The 15803-nt window shown below is 61.3% G+C and overlaps 1 protein-coding gene across 1 annotated transcript in view; it reads left to right on the top strand.

Annotated features, from left to right (window-relative positions):
• LOC138843573 (phosphatidylethanolamine-binding protein 4-like) overlaps positions 1-15803 on the top strand; it is a 209527-nt gene that overhangs the window by 189788 nt on the left and 3936 nt on the right. Inside the window, exons 5-6 of the mRNA XM_070048173.1 lie at positions 7730-7775; positions 9439-9552. Coding sequence (XP_069904274.1) covers positions 7730-7775; positions 9439-9552 — 160 coding nt within the window. The remainder of the gene's footprint in view (positions 1-7729; positions 7776-9438; positions 9553-15803) is intronic.

Below are 15803 nucleotides of genomic sequence, written 5' to 3' on the forward strand. Positions count from 1 at the left end.
GTATCAGAGGAAGGTACTGGGGAGGAAGAGCCAGTTACCCCCGCCCCATGACATGATCGCAGATAAACGAGGCCTGCCAGCAACCCGCTGGGGTGCCGGAAGCTTTGACTTCTGTCCCGAGGATCTAGAAATGGCCGTCTTTAGCCCCAGCTGACCCCGCTGCACCGTCGTCACGGTTAGCTGGCAACTCACGGTGTTAGCGCTCCAGCTGCCTTCGTCCGTCTCGTCCGCCTCAAGGTGGAAAGGGTTTAATGAGCGCGTATGTCGTGTTCTTGATTTGTTCTCTTCCCACTCTCCTGCGACCCCTACCCCTGAGCCTGCACCCAGAGCCAGAGGACCCGTGACAGGTGGAGAGCAGCCACCTTGTCCCCCACACCTGAAAGTGACTCCAGCGAGGGTCCCCGGGCAGGAGGTACCCCCGAGGCAGCCGGACAGGGGAGCCCCAGCCAGCGCAGGCCCCAGAGGCGTCAGGGGCTCAAAGCTGGTACCTGTGTGGCAAGAACTCGGGGAACCAAATTTAAAGAAAGTGGGGGTGTCCTCAGGCCAGCTTACATGGTGTGAAGTAGGAGGGTCTTTTCATTTCTAGGGCTTTTCTGTGTTTTGAAACTTTTTTTTTCTGGTTGTTTAAAAGAATGACCACACAATGGCTGGCACCGTGGCTCACTTGGCTAATCCTCTGCCTGTGGTGCCGGCACCCTGGGTTCTAGTCCTGGTCGGGGCGCCAGATTCTGTCCAGGTTGCTCCTCTTCCAGTCCAGCTCTCTGCTGTGGCCCAGGAAGGCAGTGGAGGATGGTCCAAGTGCTTGGGCCCTGCACCCCATGGGAGACCAGGAGGAGGCGCCTGGCTCCTGGCTTCAGATTGGTGCAGCGCCAGCCATGGCGTCCATTTGAGGGGTGAACCAACGGAAGGAAGACCTTTCTCTCTGTTTCTCTCTCTCACTGTCTAACTCTGCCTGTCAAAAGAGAGAGAGAGAGAGAGAGAGAGAGAGAGAGAGAGAGAATGCACACATGGTTCTTGTAATAATAATAATAGTCATTATTTGCACAAGGCAGGTGTTGGGGGGAGCGCGGGGGGCAGGAGTCCCAGACTCACCTGCTCTGAGCGAGGCCTCAGTGCTAGCATGCAGCTGCCCAGGCTCAGGCCTGCCCACGTCCTTCCTGGACAGGAGAGGCAGCTGGGCCAGCCTGCCCTGGTGACCCCCTGGGACACAGCTGCTGGCATGCACTTGGAACACTGGAAAGGCCTCCCTGGGGGTCTGCAGACCCCAGGTTGAGGCTGCTGGTGGCTTCCATTCTCAGAAGCCTGAAGCGTCGCCCAACGGTCAAGCCTCGCCCCAGCCCACGGCCCTGCCTCGCCTGGAGTCTTCCAGACCTGCACGCTGCTCCCAGCTTCAGGGGGCCGTCTCCTCAGCGTAAGGTGCCTTCCCCTTCCCTGCCTCATGCAGTGGAAAACCAGAAAACTCCTGTACATCCTCCAGGGCCCGGGCAGAGTGCAGCCTCCCTCCCACAGCTTGCTCCCAACACCACCTCCAAGCAGGCAAACCTTCCCTCACCTGGTAGTGTGATCAATTGATTGATCATTGATTGATCTCCCCGACTAGGCCAGGAGCTCTTCAGTACCACACACGGTGCCTTATTTATATTTACTTTAAGATTTATTTTATTTATTTTAAAGAGTTACAGAGAGAGGTAGAGACAGAGAGAAAGGTCTTCCATCCACTGGTTCACTCCCCAGTTGGCTGCAATGGCTGGAGCTGGGCAGATCCAAAGCCAGGAGCCAGGAGCTTCTTCTGGGTCTCCCAAGTGGGTGCAGGGGTCCAAGGACTTGGGCCATCCTCTACTGCCATCCCAGGCCATAGCAGAGAGCTGGATGGAAAGTGGAGCAGCCGGGTCTAGAACCAGCACCCATATGGGATGCTGGTGCTTCAGGCCAGGGCTTTAACCCACTGTGCCACAACACCGGCCCCGCCTTATTTATATTTCCATCTGCAACCCAGAGACTCGCATTCATTTGCTCATCTGTGCCTCTCCCCGGGTATCGTTCCTCGAGGCCAACCCTGTGCTGGATATTATCACACACACACACATGGACACACATGCACATAGACGCCCACACATACATGCACACACACATAAGTGCAAAGCAGGATTTATTCAGAAACCACTTGGCCTGGACAGCCTATACTTTCCATGCCATAGACAACCTCGACCTTGGCCTTGAGAAATCTTGCTTCTAAGCCAGTGTCGTGGAGTAGAGTGGAACAGTGGGCAACACTCCTCCCATCTAGGTAACTCCTGACTCCAAGAACCAAATCAGCCCCACCCCACTTGGATATCTGGAGACCCCGGGAAGCAGCCAACTCCAGACTAGTTATCAGAACCTGGGGGTCCCACTGCCCCCTCTGTGCCAAGACCACACACCCTGCTGCCCTGTCTGTTGGCATATCCTGAAGACAGCCCCCACCACTGACCCACCGCCCACGCAGGTACCGGGAGGGGTCCTATCAGGACTACGAGGCTGTATTGCTTGAGGGACTCTGATGTACAGAATAACTGGGCATGCCACAGCCTGGAGCCTGGAGCACGCAGCTCCCAGGGGCTCGCCCCTGCGCCTCGCCCCCCTCCCAGCAGACCCACTGCATCCACCTTGGCGGCTTTCCCCAGGCCCAGGGCAGAACAGCAGCCATGGGCTAATGGCCTGGAAGTGTTTTCCCTGGGGCAGGGTCTTCTCCAGGCTGGGGGAGGGCCCCAGCGCCCGGCTGGCCCTTTGCTACCTGCAGGATGCATGGGCCGCCGGGGAGGGGGCAGCAGGACATGCACCCAGTCCTGAGCTGTTTCCTGACCTTTGCCCTTGGCAGCTCACAGGCTTCAAGGAGCCTCCCTGCGGGGTGCCAGCATGGGGGAACCCGGAACCCTGCTCCCAGCGTCTCTTCTCTCCCTGCCCTGCCCCCTCGAGGGTCTCTCTCCCATCTCCCCTTATCCCCACGACACCTTTCTTTGCCTCACCTTTCTAGGTAGGGACTCCTTAGACGCCCACTCCCCTCACTTCCCAGAGACCCAAAAGCAGCTTTGAAGCCAGCCTGGAGAGCGACTGGCTCCTCCTGGCCAAATGGGAAGAGGTGGGTGAGGAGATTAAATCATCTCCCTCGCACTCGAGGAAATGCGCACTGACCTCCTGCAGCCGGGGGTCAGCGAGCCCGAGCCCCCGCGAGTGCCCGGGGCCTGAGCAGAGGCCCAGGTGGGCGGCCGGCTGCGTGCAGGTAATTGAAGGGGAACGAGACACCAGGCCTGCATCCCTGCTGGGACCAGCGACAGCCGGGCCTTTCCCCACCCAGCAGGCCTCACAGACAAACTCCAGGCACAGAGCCTTCACCTACGTAAGGGGTGTCCCCAGGCAGGGAGGAGTACCGCTGGAGGCCACCCCACCACCACCAATTCTGCAGCCCTCGGGGTGTCCCCATGGGGACAGGAAACCAACAGTAAGGGTGGGAGTAGAGTTTATTGACCTGGCAAGGGCAAGGGGAGGTGGAGGGGGCCAGAGCGCCCAACCCATCATACGCAAAGCATCCCAGGAACTACAAGGGCAGGCAGGACACAGCCCCTGCCCTTGGGCCGCTGCACGGTCTCTGGGCTCTTTCCAGTCCAGTGCACGCCCTTCCGGACATGGGACATTGTGAGGTCAGTGGGTTGGGCAGCACCTTGGAGAATCTTCACCGAACGCTCATCAGGAATAAGATCATAACGGTGGGGATGGACTATTGTGCTGGCTTCCCGCACAGCCGCACGGCGCTCTGTCTATCTTGATCTGAGCCAAGTCACTCAGAACAAGTCCCGTGGGATGGTCTGTGTCACCCTGGTCCTGGAATACGGTGCTGCGACCCTCGATGAGCCCCGTCTCTGCCCAAGTGTCTCACCAAGTGGGCCCTGAGGCGGGGCGGAGCTGGGATGAAAACCTCAGGATCCAGGGTCCAGCCCCTTCTCTGCAAGTAGAGCACTTTGTGTTGATTCCTAGGCCAGGCAGTTGAGCCGGCACCCAGTACCCTAGACACACATGCACGAACACACACGTATGCACAGGTGCCCGCGGGTGAGTGTACCTCCAAAACTGACTGCTAAGGAAAAGAAGCCCCTACTCTCTTTGTGAAAATTATTTAAAGATTTATTTATGGAGCAGCCACTGTGGTGCAGTGGGTTAACCCACCGCCTGCAAAGCCGGCATCCCATATGGGCACCAGTTCAAGACCCGGCTGCCCCACTTCTGATCCAGTTCTCTGTTAATGTGACTGGAAAAGGAACGGAGGATGGCCAAGTGCTTGGGCCCCTGCTCCCACATGGGTGGGGGAAAAAAGATTTATTCATTTATTTGAAAGGTAGAGTTACAGAAATAGGGAGAGAGAGAGAGAGAGAGGTCTTCCATCTGCTGGTTCACTCCCCAAATGGCTACAACAGCCAAGGACTGGACTAGGCCAAAGCCAGGAGCAGGAGCTTCTTCCGGGTCTCCCATGTGGGTGGTGGGGCCCAAGGACTTGGGCCATCTTCTGCTGCTTTGTCAGGCCATAGCAGAGAGCTGGATGGGAAGTGGAGCAGCCAGGACTCGAACTGGAGCCCATATGGGATGCAGGCGGCGGCTTTACTCACTGTGCCACAGCACTGGCCCCTCTACTGTTTGCTCACATCCTGTGCATTTCAGGTTCTATGGCGTGGTTTCCCCTACCCCTGCCCTAGACAGGAAGGTCACGGGTACCAGACTTCCTGTCCCCAGGGGATGCTGATAAGGAAAAGAGTCGCCTCCCTAAGCCACCCAGTCCCTGGCACATGGAGGAACCCAGAACGTCCCCCCAGGCGCACTCCCCGGTACCTGGGGTGCTCGTGACCTGCTGTCGTGAGCTTCCCCGTGCTCGGAGAGTCAGAATGACATCTACGCTGCATGCAGGTTCTGCATGAACATCCCCCCTTTCTCTCCTTTTTGAAAGCACATCTGTCTGAGCTCTGGTAAGGAAAAGGACCCGTCGTCGCCTTTAAGAGGCGCCAGCACACCTGCAGGCTGGCGGCAGGGCACCTGGCACTGGGGGGAGGGCATTAGTGGGGGGCAGCCCGGCAAGCTGAGGAGACCCGAGGTTGTGGGGCCACTGCCCCCTCCTGCAGGTCCTCCTTCCAAAGGGACAGGGACGCTGCGTGTGTTCCCCAAGTGCACACCCCCGCCTCTCCAGGACCCCCTCCTAGTCCAGTGCCCCAAACAGCGCGCCCAGACCTTACCGCACCCCGGACTCTCCCCGAAATTTAGCCGGGTTCTCATCCAACCCCAGAGAGCCCCGGCTTCCTGCAGTGACCACAGGCTAGATGGGACACCCTTTAGAACATTCATTAATTTGAGAGGCAGAGACGGACAGACAGAGCTGCCGCCCACTGGCTCACGCCCTAAACGTCTGTAACACCAAGGGCTGGAGCAGGCCAAGGCCGGGAGTCAGGAACTGAACAGCCTGGGTCTCCCACGGGGGTAGCAGGGGCCCAGAGCACTTGAGCCGTCACTGCTGCCTCGCGGACAGCTGTGGGCCAGGAAGGGAACCCAGGCACTTGCCGTGTGATGTGAGCGGGCCAACTGGCATCTTCACCACTGAGGCAAAGCCCCGCCCCCTCGATGTGATAGGCTGACCCCTGGAGACGTTAGGGGACCTGACATGGGATGGGTCCTGGTGTTAGGTATTTTAAATATGGTCTTCCAAAAGCAGAACCTCCCCCACCCCAGAGGAGCCACAGGAAGAGCTCAGGGAGCCAGGCCACACAGCCCCGGGTCCCAGCATCCTCCACTCACTGCACACGTCACTCCATCTCTGGGCTCAGCGGGTTTCCTGAGCTCCTCCCAGGTATCAGTTCTCGGACTTACCAGGGAGGGAAGGCTCACAGCTGCAGGGAGCTTGGCCAATCCTCAGCCCAACCTGAGTAACTGGAAGCCATGCTGACCCCACTCCGCCACCGCGTCTGTCCCTGCTCTTCCCACCAGCGAGGACCAGCCGGGACAGATCCTGCTCCCTGGCAGGACTGAGTGGTCTACATGCCATCCGTGCCCCAGTGGAGGGCAGGGAAGGCGGGCAGGAAGGGCCAACACTGGCCTCGGCGAACCCAGCCCCAAGGGTTCTCACAGTGTCAGCCGGGCTGGCCCCCGTGATGACAGGGAGGGGAAGGTCAGGCTTCCCACCCTGAGCAAGGCTACAGGTCACACTTTCCATGGAGCTCCCCGCCCCAGCCCCCTCTGGGAAGAGAGAGGACTTGTTCGTCACCAAGGGCGGGACCCTTGCCGCCGGCGGGGGATTGCAAAGAACAGCCTGCTTGGGTTACCATTGTTTGATTTCAACAAACCGCTGGCTGGGCTGCCTTGGAAAAGAACCAGGAGGGAGGCTGGGCTGGCTTCTCTGGGCTGGGCCCCAGGCTCTGTCCAGCCGGGGAGTGCGGCCAGAGGAGCTGTTCTAGGAGAGGAACTGCTTGGTCCCTGAGGGTCCTTACCTCTTCCTTCCAGAAGAGATGGGTGTCGAGGGGAAGGGCCTCCACTCTCCAACCCCTCGGCCTTGTCCTGGGGCCCAGGTCCAGCCTGCATGGGGAGAGGGTCAGGGCGGATCTGGCGTCCATGGGGGCCTCAAGGTCAAGGCTCCCAAGCAGGAAAGATCAGGGTCAGAGACAGCGGCTGGGCGTTGCAGGGCAGAGACACCACCTTCACAGGGTATGACAAGCAAGCGTGGAGGGTCTGTCCCGCTAGTCTCCTGCCCCTTCTCCCGGCTGAAGGTGGCCGGGACAGACAGGGACAAGCCTGGGGCAGCGGGATCTCTGGCGCAAGTGGCCCCGAGTGAGAGCCGCAGTAGGCGAGCTGCAGCCTGAATGGGAGGAGGCCAGGTGGATTTTGGAAGGGGCAAAGGGGGAGCCAAGGGTTGACTCTCCCCCCAACCCTGTTCTCCCCACTCCAGGGGGCCTCCCACGTTCACCCATCCCCCCCACCTGAGCACCTCTGGGAGGCCAGGGCAGGGGCTGCACCCAAAAGGGCTTGGAGGACAGGGGGCCAGGGCACAGTTAGGTGTTGGCAGAATCAATTAAGAGCCATGCTAATCACCATCATTAAGGCTATAAAACCCCACACCTAGGGGCCTGCAGGGCTCCCTGGCATGGCCCGAGGCCCTGAGCCGTGGCACGGACCCAGGGGCCCGGCTCCAGTCGCTTTCATCTGAGCCTCTCCCCGTCCTGCACAAACAGTAATTAGCAACCGCCCCCGGAGGGGGGGTGCTCATTATCCCACAGACACTGAGCGGAGGGGAGGGATGGGGGGGAGGGAAACTGAGGCTGCCTCAGTAGCCAAAAAACCGCCCGCGGCTCAGGGGCCAAGTCAGCTCGAGGCTGAGGGAGAAACTGCTGCAGAATCAGCGTTCCCCCTAAACCCCCCCCCAACTCAGGTGGCCTGAAGTTCTGAGTGCCCCAGAGAGGGGACTGGGCCAACGAGGGAGCCCCGAGGGCCCCCAGCCCCTGCCCCCGCTGGGAGCAGACTCTGCAGGCTGATGGTGACTTTGTGCCCAGGAGGGTCCCACTGGGATTCCCCAGAGGTCAGGCAGTCTGGCCGGCCCCTCCAAGCCACCCTCAGCCCTGAGGCACCCACTGCAAACCCCACAGGGGTCCCCCGCTCCCCAGGACCCTGGGCACTGAAATGTGGAGCCCCGGAGTGACCCAGGGCCCTGCCTGTCTTCTTCCAGGGTGCTGACTTGAAGAAAGGGAAGATTCAGGGCCAGGTGTTAACAGGTAGGCGCCGACACCGGCACCCCGGGGCCCGCAGCAGGGGCCGATCTGGTGAGGCAGTGCCCTGGTGCTCTTCACCAGGCAAACCCCTCCCGCACCGTCCACCGGGGGCTCTGGTTTCTCCTGCAGCAGCCGGTCCAGCCCGCCACTGGCAGTGGCTCCGTTTTTCAAGAGGATGAAACGGGCAGACTGTCGGCCCCAGGTGGCACGGTTGGCCGGGCCCAGGGCCAGCAAGGGGCTGTCCAGACTGGAGAGCCCTCGCTCCTAACTGGGGTGCCCTCCCCTTCCCCAACTACCCCCCCAGCTCCCCTCCCTCTCAGATCCCCTTCCTGCAAACGGCAGCATAAGACTGAGCCTCACAGCGCAGGGAGGCAGCCGAACTTGGGGCAGCCCGTGGGTTGGCTCTCACGCCCAGCTCGGCCACTGGCTGTGGGCGTGGCTTAACGCCCAGAGTCCCCATTTCCCCACTGAGATGTGGAGAATGCGTGTAGCCTGGGCCAGAGGCAGGAGGGGGCGCAGTCTCCATCTCCCCTGGGAATAAACCCCCACTGCAGCCAGCCAGTGAGCTCTGACTCCAGACGTGTCCCCCACCCCCGGACTTGCCCTGGTCACCCCTCTCTGGCCCTCAGCGGGCCCGCCACACCAGCCCTCCGCACGCCGCGGCTTCCCACCCCAGGCTCGGACGTCTTTCTCCCCAGTGACAGGGCCTCCAACGCGCCTGGTAGCCCTGGCACCCGGGCCGTGGCACACACCTCGCCCGAGGCTGCACCCAGAACCACGGCGACGCACAAGGCTCCCAGCACAGCCGGCTCTGTTCCCACTGTGAGCTCGCGCGCACACACTCACACACATCTGCAGGCCCCAACCCTGGGGAAGGATGAATAGGCAGGAATTCCCCTGGCTGCAGGCACCCTTGTGAGCAAGAGAGCAAAGGAGGGAGGTGCTGCCCCACCACTCCCCAGGAAGGGCCATGGAGAAGCGGGGAAGAGCAGTGGGAAGGGGCAAAGCGACCTTAGGAGGAAGCCTGGCTTCGGTCTGGGCTGGCAAATCCCCCTCTCCCTGTACGTGCCTGGAGGTGGGATGAGTGAGAGCTGCCCCCTGCCCCCCACCGTTCCCCAGCCTCACCCAGGGAAAGTGAGGAGGAGGAAGACAGGCCTCTTCCCCAGTGCCCCGAACGCCCAGCTCCTCCGGCTCCCATGATCAAACCTTTGAACCCCGTCCCACCCACCCCCGTAACCACTTCCAGATCCTCCAGGGCCAAGCCAAGAAATCTGGCTTCTTGGACTTCATAAGGAAATGCTAAAATAAATAAATAAATAAATAAATAGAAATCCACTGGCAGACGCACTCCACGGAGGGAGATGGGTTTCTCTGCGGGCAGGAGACAAAAGCAGAGATGGGAGGAAGGCCTGGGAGCTACACGGGCGCCCAGGGCCTGCACGCCAGCCCCAAGGGCTTCCTCCCGCACCACCTCCTCCGCCGCCCCCAAAGCCCCCAAAAATGTGCTTCCTAAAGGGAGATACTGCGGTTGAGAGCCTGCCAAAGGCACATCCGGGTGGCCTGTGATGGGTGGGGCCCCACTGGGGGACTGCAGGGAAGTCAGCGGGGAGCATGGGGGGGGGGCGCGGGAGCGGTGCACCCAGCTCTCTTCTGCCCCTGCTCACAGCCTACCAGCCTCCCTCCCCGCCGGTGCACAGTGGCTTCCATCGGTACCAGTTCTTCGTCTACCTCCAGGAAGGAAGGGCCATCTCTCTCCTTCCTAAAGAAAACAAAACTCGAGGTAAGAGCTCCCCAGGTGAGTTCTGGGGGCAGCCCTGCAGTCCCCCCACGTTGGCGAGGACGTCGGCCTGGCAGCCTGGCCTCGGGTGAACCAGAACGAGCAGGCTGAAGGAGACGTTGGCTTCTGTGGGGTCTGCCCCTGCCCCGCTCCCAGGAGCAAGCCCTACGGACCAAGACAGCAGCATTTAGCTGGGTAGGTCGGTCCCAAAGGGAGCACCTGGAGCCGGGGAGGCAAGCACCCCCGAAACCTCGCCCGGCATGTGCGGGCAGCTACCCCACAACACCCCAGCAGGTTAATTGCACCTGTAATTGAGGCCAATCTGAGCCAGAGGGCCTTGGAATGCCACCGTGCCAGTCTGTCTTCATTGGTCCCTAATTGCTCCCGGGCTATCTCGGTGCTGGGGCAAAGGCATCCCCAGCCACACCCCGCCACCAGCTCCCCCGAGCTGCCCTCCACCTCCTCCTCCGTTCTCTGGACGGGACCCACACCCTGGAGCCTCCCGATGGCTCGTGCAGCCTGCCAGGCCTTGCTCCTCCTGCCCCCTGGGCCACGTGGCCACGGCAGCCCACCACTGGTGACCCCCTGGTGGGGGCCACGTCCCCACCGCCACTCTCAGAGACTCAGATCTCTTTCAGGAAAACGGGAAGTAAAGTAAGCCCCATGCACTCCGTCACCTCCCGGTTGCAGGGAAGGGAAAGGGTACATCCCCCAGGCTGCTGGGAAGGTGAGTGGGAGGGCGGGGGCCACCAGCCAGCTGCTCTCGCCCAGTGACCCCGCACAGCTCCAACCACTGGGAAGCTGGCACAGGAAGGGTTACGACTCCAGGGCCCGAGGCCCCAGAACGGCACTGGCTGGGCAGTGGAGGCCTGTAGATGTGTGCCGAGCAAGGGCCACCAATCACGGAGGGCTCCAGCCGCCCTGAGAGCCGAGTTGGTGCAACCTTTCCACCCGTGAACCCTCCCCAGGTGCCATCAGGCCCTTGCCAATCTGCCAGTCTCCTTAAACAGCTCTGCCAAGGGCATGCTTCTAAGTCTGGAAACAACGAGAGAAAGAAGCAAAAAAAAAAAAAAAAGGTACTGTGCCCAGGCCAGGCGGAACTCACCCAGTGCTCTGGTGCCCATCTCACCAAGAATGTCAGGCCCGGGCACTCACTGCCCAGCCTACAACGTCCAAACCTGTGAGAGCCTCATGGGACCGGGCAGTGCCTCTGGGTCCTCAGCTGGACCTCAGGGTCACAACACCAAGGTCCCGGGTAGGAGAATGAGCAGTCAGGGCACCAGTGCTTTCTGGGGCAGGAGGAGAGTAGGGGGAGCATTGAGAGAGGCAGCGAAGGGGGCAAGGGAGCAGAGGAAGCCGTATACCCCCAAGACACTCCCCTCTCTGTGTGCTGCCGCGGCTCCTGAGGCCTGCCCACAGCCTGCTTCCAGGCAACGCGGGCCCGAGTGCCCTCCTGGGACACGGAGCCAAGGCACAGGAGCTGGAAGACTCTAGAGTCTGGAATCCATCACAACTCCCTTTGCATCTTTGCCAACACTGGGGTTCCTTGTCCCCTGCCCCACTGCAAACCACCCGCCTTGGGTGTCTGTGCAAAACCCAGAACCTGGATCGCGTCTGGCCAGAACCCGGCTGGCGTCTGTGCCGTCCTGTTGGCGCCCAGGAAATCACCCTCCCAGAGGTGAGCTCCAGCCAAAGGCCAGGCCTGCCATGTGCCTAGCCCTGTGCTAGGGGGGCGTGGAGAGGACAGGATCCCAGGGCATAGGGAATGTTCCCTGCCTTCCAGGAGCGTACCGTTGTTGGCTTTGGAAGCAATGAAATTGCCATGCGGGGCAGCTTGTGATTAAATATGTAATGGTGTGTTTGTGCACGTGAGCAGATCTGGCCCTCATGCTGCGGACTTGGGGCAGAAGACCCCCCTTTCGGGAGCTAGGGATTTGACTTTAGGGCAGATCAGTGAGCCTCTCTCTCTCCCTCTCTCTCTCTCTCTCTCTCTCTCTCTCCCCTCCTCTCCCCCCTCTCTCTGCCTCATTTTCCTCACCAGGAAAACAAGAGGTCTCCCTACATGATGGACCAATCTTGGTGGGTTCCATAGGAAGAAAATGGGCTGGGGGCTGGGCCCTGGATAAAAAGGGTAGGGAAACTGTAGGTGCAAAGGGTTTTCTTTTTTCTCTTTTAAATTACTTTATTTGAAAGGCAGAGTTACAGAGAGAGAAGAAGGGAGGGAGAGAGAGGGAGAGAGATCTTCCATCTGCTGGTCCACTCCCCAGACAACCACAATGGCTGGGACTGCACCGGGATTGAAGCCCAGAGCCTGGAACTCCATCCAGGTCTCCCACATGGATGGCAGGGGCCCAAGCACTTGGGCCGTCTTCCGCTGCTTTCCCAGGCACAGTAGCAGGGAGCCGAATTGGAAGCAGAGTAGCCAGGACGGGAACCCGTGCTCATATGGGATGCCAGCCTCACAGGCAGTGCCTTAACCCACTACACCACAAAGCTGCCTCCAGATTTTTTAAGTGAGAAAATAGGGAGGGAAGGAGGAGGTTCTAGAACGCCTGAAAGAGGCGTGGCTTTGGTGAGTGGACCATAGGGAGCCAGGAGAGATTGCTCACTGCTGGAGTAACACATGACAGTCTTTAGAGACCCCAGAGTGACAGGACAAGGGGGGAACAGGGGCGCCGAGATGGAAGGTGGTGGGGGCCCAGCCTGGCAGGAGGAACCCAGAGCAGCTGCAGAAGCAGGAGGCCTTCCTTGCACAATGGGCTGGCGCTCCCTGCAGCACTCGGATGGTGCCCGGGGACTCCCAGGTTGCACCAACGCTCAGGTGATACCACACGGGGACCTGCCAACGATCACAGGCCCCAAGACTTGCCGTAGTCTGGTTTTCCCTCTGTGGGAAGGAGCTGTGAGAGAGGGCGCATGCAGCCAGCCCCCGTGCCGGGGAGGAACGGACAGCCAGGGAAGACCCTCACCTGAACCCTGCCCCATGCAGGCCCCTTCCCTCCAACAGGCTGAGCACAAGAGAGCTGGGGGCCGGCGCCGCGGCTCACTAGGCTAATCCTCCGCCTTGCGGCGCCGGCACACAGGGTTCTAGTCCCGGTCGGGGCGCCGGATTCTGTCCCGGTTGCCCCTCTTCCAGGCCAGCTCTCTGCTGTGGCCCGGGAGTGCAGTGGAGGATGGCCCAAGTACTTGGGCCCTGCACCCCATGGGAGACCAGGAGAAGTACCTGGCTCCTGCCATCGGATCAGCGTGGTGCGCCGGCCGCGGCGGCCATTGGAGGGTGAACCAACGGCAAAAGGAAGACCTTTCTCTCTCTCTCTCTCACTGTCCACTCTGCCTGTCAAAAAAAAGAGAGAGAGAGAGAGAGAGAGAGAGCTGGGGATTATCCCAGGGGCACCTGCAGGAGCGTATGGAGGGAGACGGGGTGACACTGTTCTGAACTGAGGGGGCAACCCCTCCCTGGAATTCCTCTCCCAACCGTGGCTTGGGAGAGTGTACATGTGTGAAGACGGATTTGAAAGGTGGGGTGACAGAGAGAGAGACTCTTCCATGCGCTGTTTCACTCCCCAAATGGCCACAACAGCCGGGTCTGGGCCAAGCCAAGCCAGAGCCAGGAACTCCATCCTGGTCTCCCACACAGGTGGCAGGGGCCCAAGCACTTGTGCCATCTTCCGCTGCTTTCCCAGGTGCATTAGCAGGGAGCTGGCTGGGAAGTGGAGCAGCCGGGCCGGACTCAGGACTCCCATGTGGGAGGTCAGTGTTGCAAAGAGCAGCTTAGCCCCCTGTGCCACCATGCCAGCCCCAGCCAATGAGATCTTGACGGCCTGAGTCTCGTTTTTGTGTGGCCGTGGACAAACTCCCACCCCGTGTCTGGACTTGGACTTCTATCTCCGCGAGACAAGGCATCGGACCAGCCAGTCTGCAATCGAGTGAGCCCACACGGACGGGCTCCCGACCCCTGCGCTCTCCCGTCCTCTGACTTCTGGACAAATGCAGAACAGCCAGGGAGGCTGGCCCTGTGCACCAAGCCCAGAGAGTGCTGGTGCAGGCGCCCCAGCAGGCTTCCCACCAGGGTGCCAGACCCACGGACAGGCCTGGGTCGGGGGGGTGCTCAGAGCTGCCCTGCTTCTGGTTTACGGGCTGCCCAACCCCTCTCGCCTCCCCTGGCTCCTTCCACTCCGGGCCATCTCCCCGCCACACTGGGCAGAACTCGCCAATGCCCTCTGCATTCCCCACCCCCACCCCCACCATGCGCAGCAGGTGCAGGGCGGGTGCTGGGCGCTGAGCGCTGGAGCAGGGGAGCTGTGCGCTCTGTACTCCTGGAAACACCCTGCAGAGCTGGAGCGCACACACACACACACACACACACACACTTGGGAACACAAAGAGCCCAGGCAGAGCGGCAGGAGCAGGGGCGACCTCGGAAGCCAGCAGACCAGACCCTGAGCTGCCGCCTCTGGCCAGGGCTGGCCCCGTTTCCCTGCTGTCTGTCCCAAAAGCCACGCTTTGCATTTCCGGATTTAGAGCCGACCATGACCTTGCGTCAGGCCTGGGATGCGCTGGGCGGTGACCTCCTTCCAGGTGAACTGCCCATCTCACAGCCCCATCCTCACCCTCCCGCCTCCCGCCCCCAAAGCCCCCAGCTGGCTGCCCGGTTTCTCCCAGCTGCCCCCAGGGTTGGGCATCCAGAGATGGGCTTGTAGATTCAGGAGCCAACATAATGCTACGGAGAGGGATGGCCTGAGAAGGGACACATAGGGACAGAACAGCCCCGTCACACAGGGCCAGAGCCACCCTGCCCCTGCCTGCCCCCTGCTGAGCGCTAGTCCCGGCTCCCTGCCCCTCTCTCCGCGGCCCTGTCACTGTCCCTAGCAACTCACCCCTTCAGCACAGCATCACGGGCACTGTCATCTCCTGCATATTACTAATTCACACACACACACACACACACACACAGGCTGCACGTTCTCACACCCCCACGCCCACGAACACACGTCAGCTGCCTCCGACACCTGAGAGGCAGCCACCTCTGGGAGTCGCCCCTTCCACATCCACTGTGTCCCAACCCCAGGCGGGCAGCACCACCTCCCCACCAGCCCCTCTACCTTCATCCCCACGGAGCGAATGAAGGAACCACGAGGCCCAGCTGACCAGGGGAAGTCACTTCCTCCTGACTTCCGGGCAGGGCTCTGTGCACCTGTCACCAGCTCTCCCGCATTCCTTCTCCCAGCGACCCAGGCCTGCAGACTCTGAGATGCGGTGTGAGACAGACACACTGCCGGAAGAAGCCCCCTCCCTGGTGAAGGCCGTGGCTGAAGCGAAACTCCCGGGGAGCTGTGGTCTGTGCCACACCACGCCTTGGCCACCTCACACAGAGGCGGCACGAGCCGGACCCGTGTCCTTCTTGCCTACAAGGGAGGAAATCTGCCTTTTATCCCACCAGATAACAGTCGGGACAGGGTCCCCTGGCCCAGGCAGCCATAGCCATGCCACAAGCACCTGACATCAGCAGCTCCGGATGGGACCACCCACCCACAGGGGCCAGAGAGGAGGGACGGGCAGGGACGTGCCACCCAGTGGGGTTGAGTCTGGCCTGTGGTGGAGCCAAGGGCATGAAAGCAGCAGAGCCCCAAGCAGCACTGGCAAATAGGAGGCACTGACACAGGGACCAGGCCTGGAGGGACTGGGGGAAAGCCCGCAGGGCTGGGACAGCGCCCCGTGGAAGGAAGGGGCCCCTCCCACCAGCGCACACACAGACACACACAAACACACAGCTTCCCCGTGCCCTCCCCACCGTGACCTCCCATGGTGGTTCACCTGGCCCAGGCTCGAATCCCCCAGGGCCCAGCCTCTGATCCCCGTGTGGGCTTGTGGCAGGCCGCTCTCTGCTGCCTCGAAGGGCCCACCCACCTGGCAGAGCAGGAGAACTGGGGGTCTGGGGACCGCTCTCCGGTGCCCAGGCCAGGAACTGCCTGGAATGAAGCCAAGCATCCCACCACCCAAAGGTCAGGCAGACGACGAGGGAGAAGGCACAGAGAACCCCCCGACACACACACTTGGCCTGTGTGCACCTGTCACCAGCTCTCCCGGGAACCCAGGCCTGCAGACTTCTGAGCCCCCAGGGTGAGACAGACAAGGCACAGTTACACCCCGGCTGCCCTAGGCCAACTCCAGCCAGGCATGGCCACGACTACAGAGACAAGGGCGGCGAAGTGGGAGCTAGACTGGCAGCTGGGAGCCGCCGCTCGTCTCGCCCC

The sequence above is a fragment of the Oryctolagus cuniculus genome, chromosome 8, assembly GCF_964237555.1.
Source record: "Oryctolagus cuniculus chromosome 8, mOryCun1.1, whole genome shotgun sequence".
NCBI lineage: Eukaryota > Metazoa > Chordata > Mammalia > Lagomorpha > Leporidae > Oryctolagus > Oryctolagus cuniculus.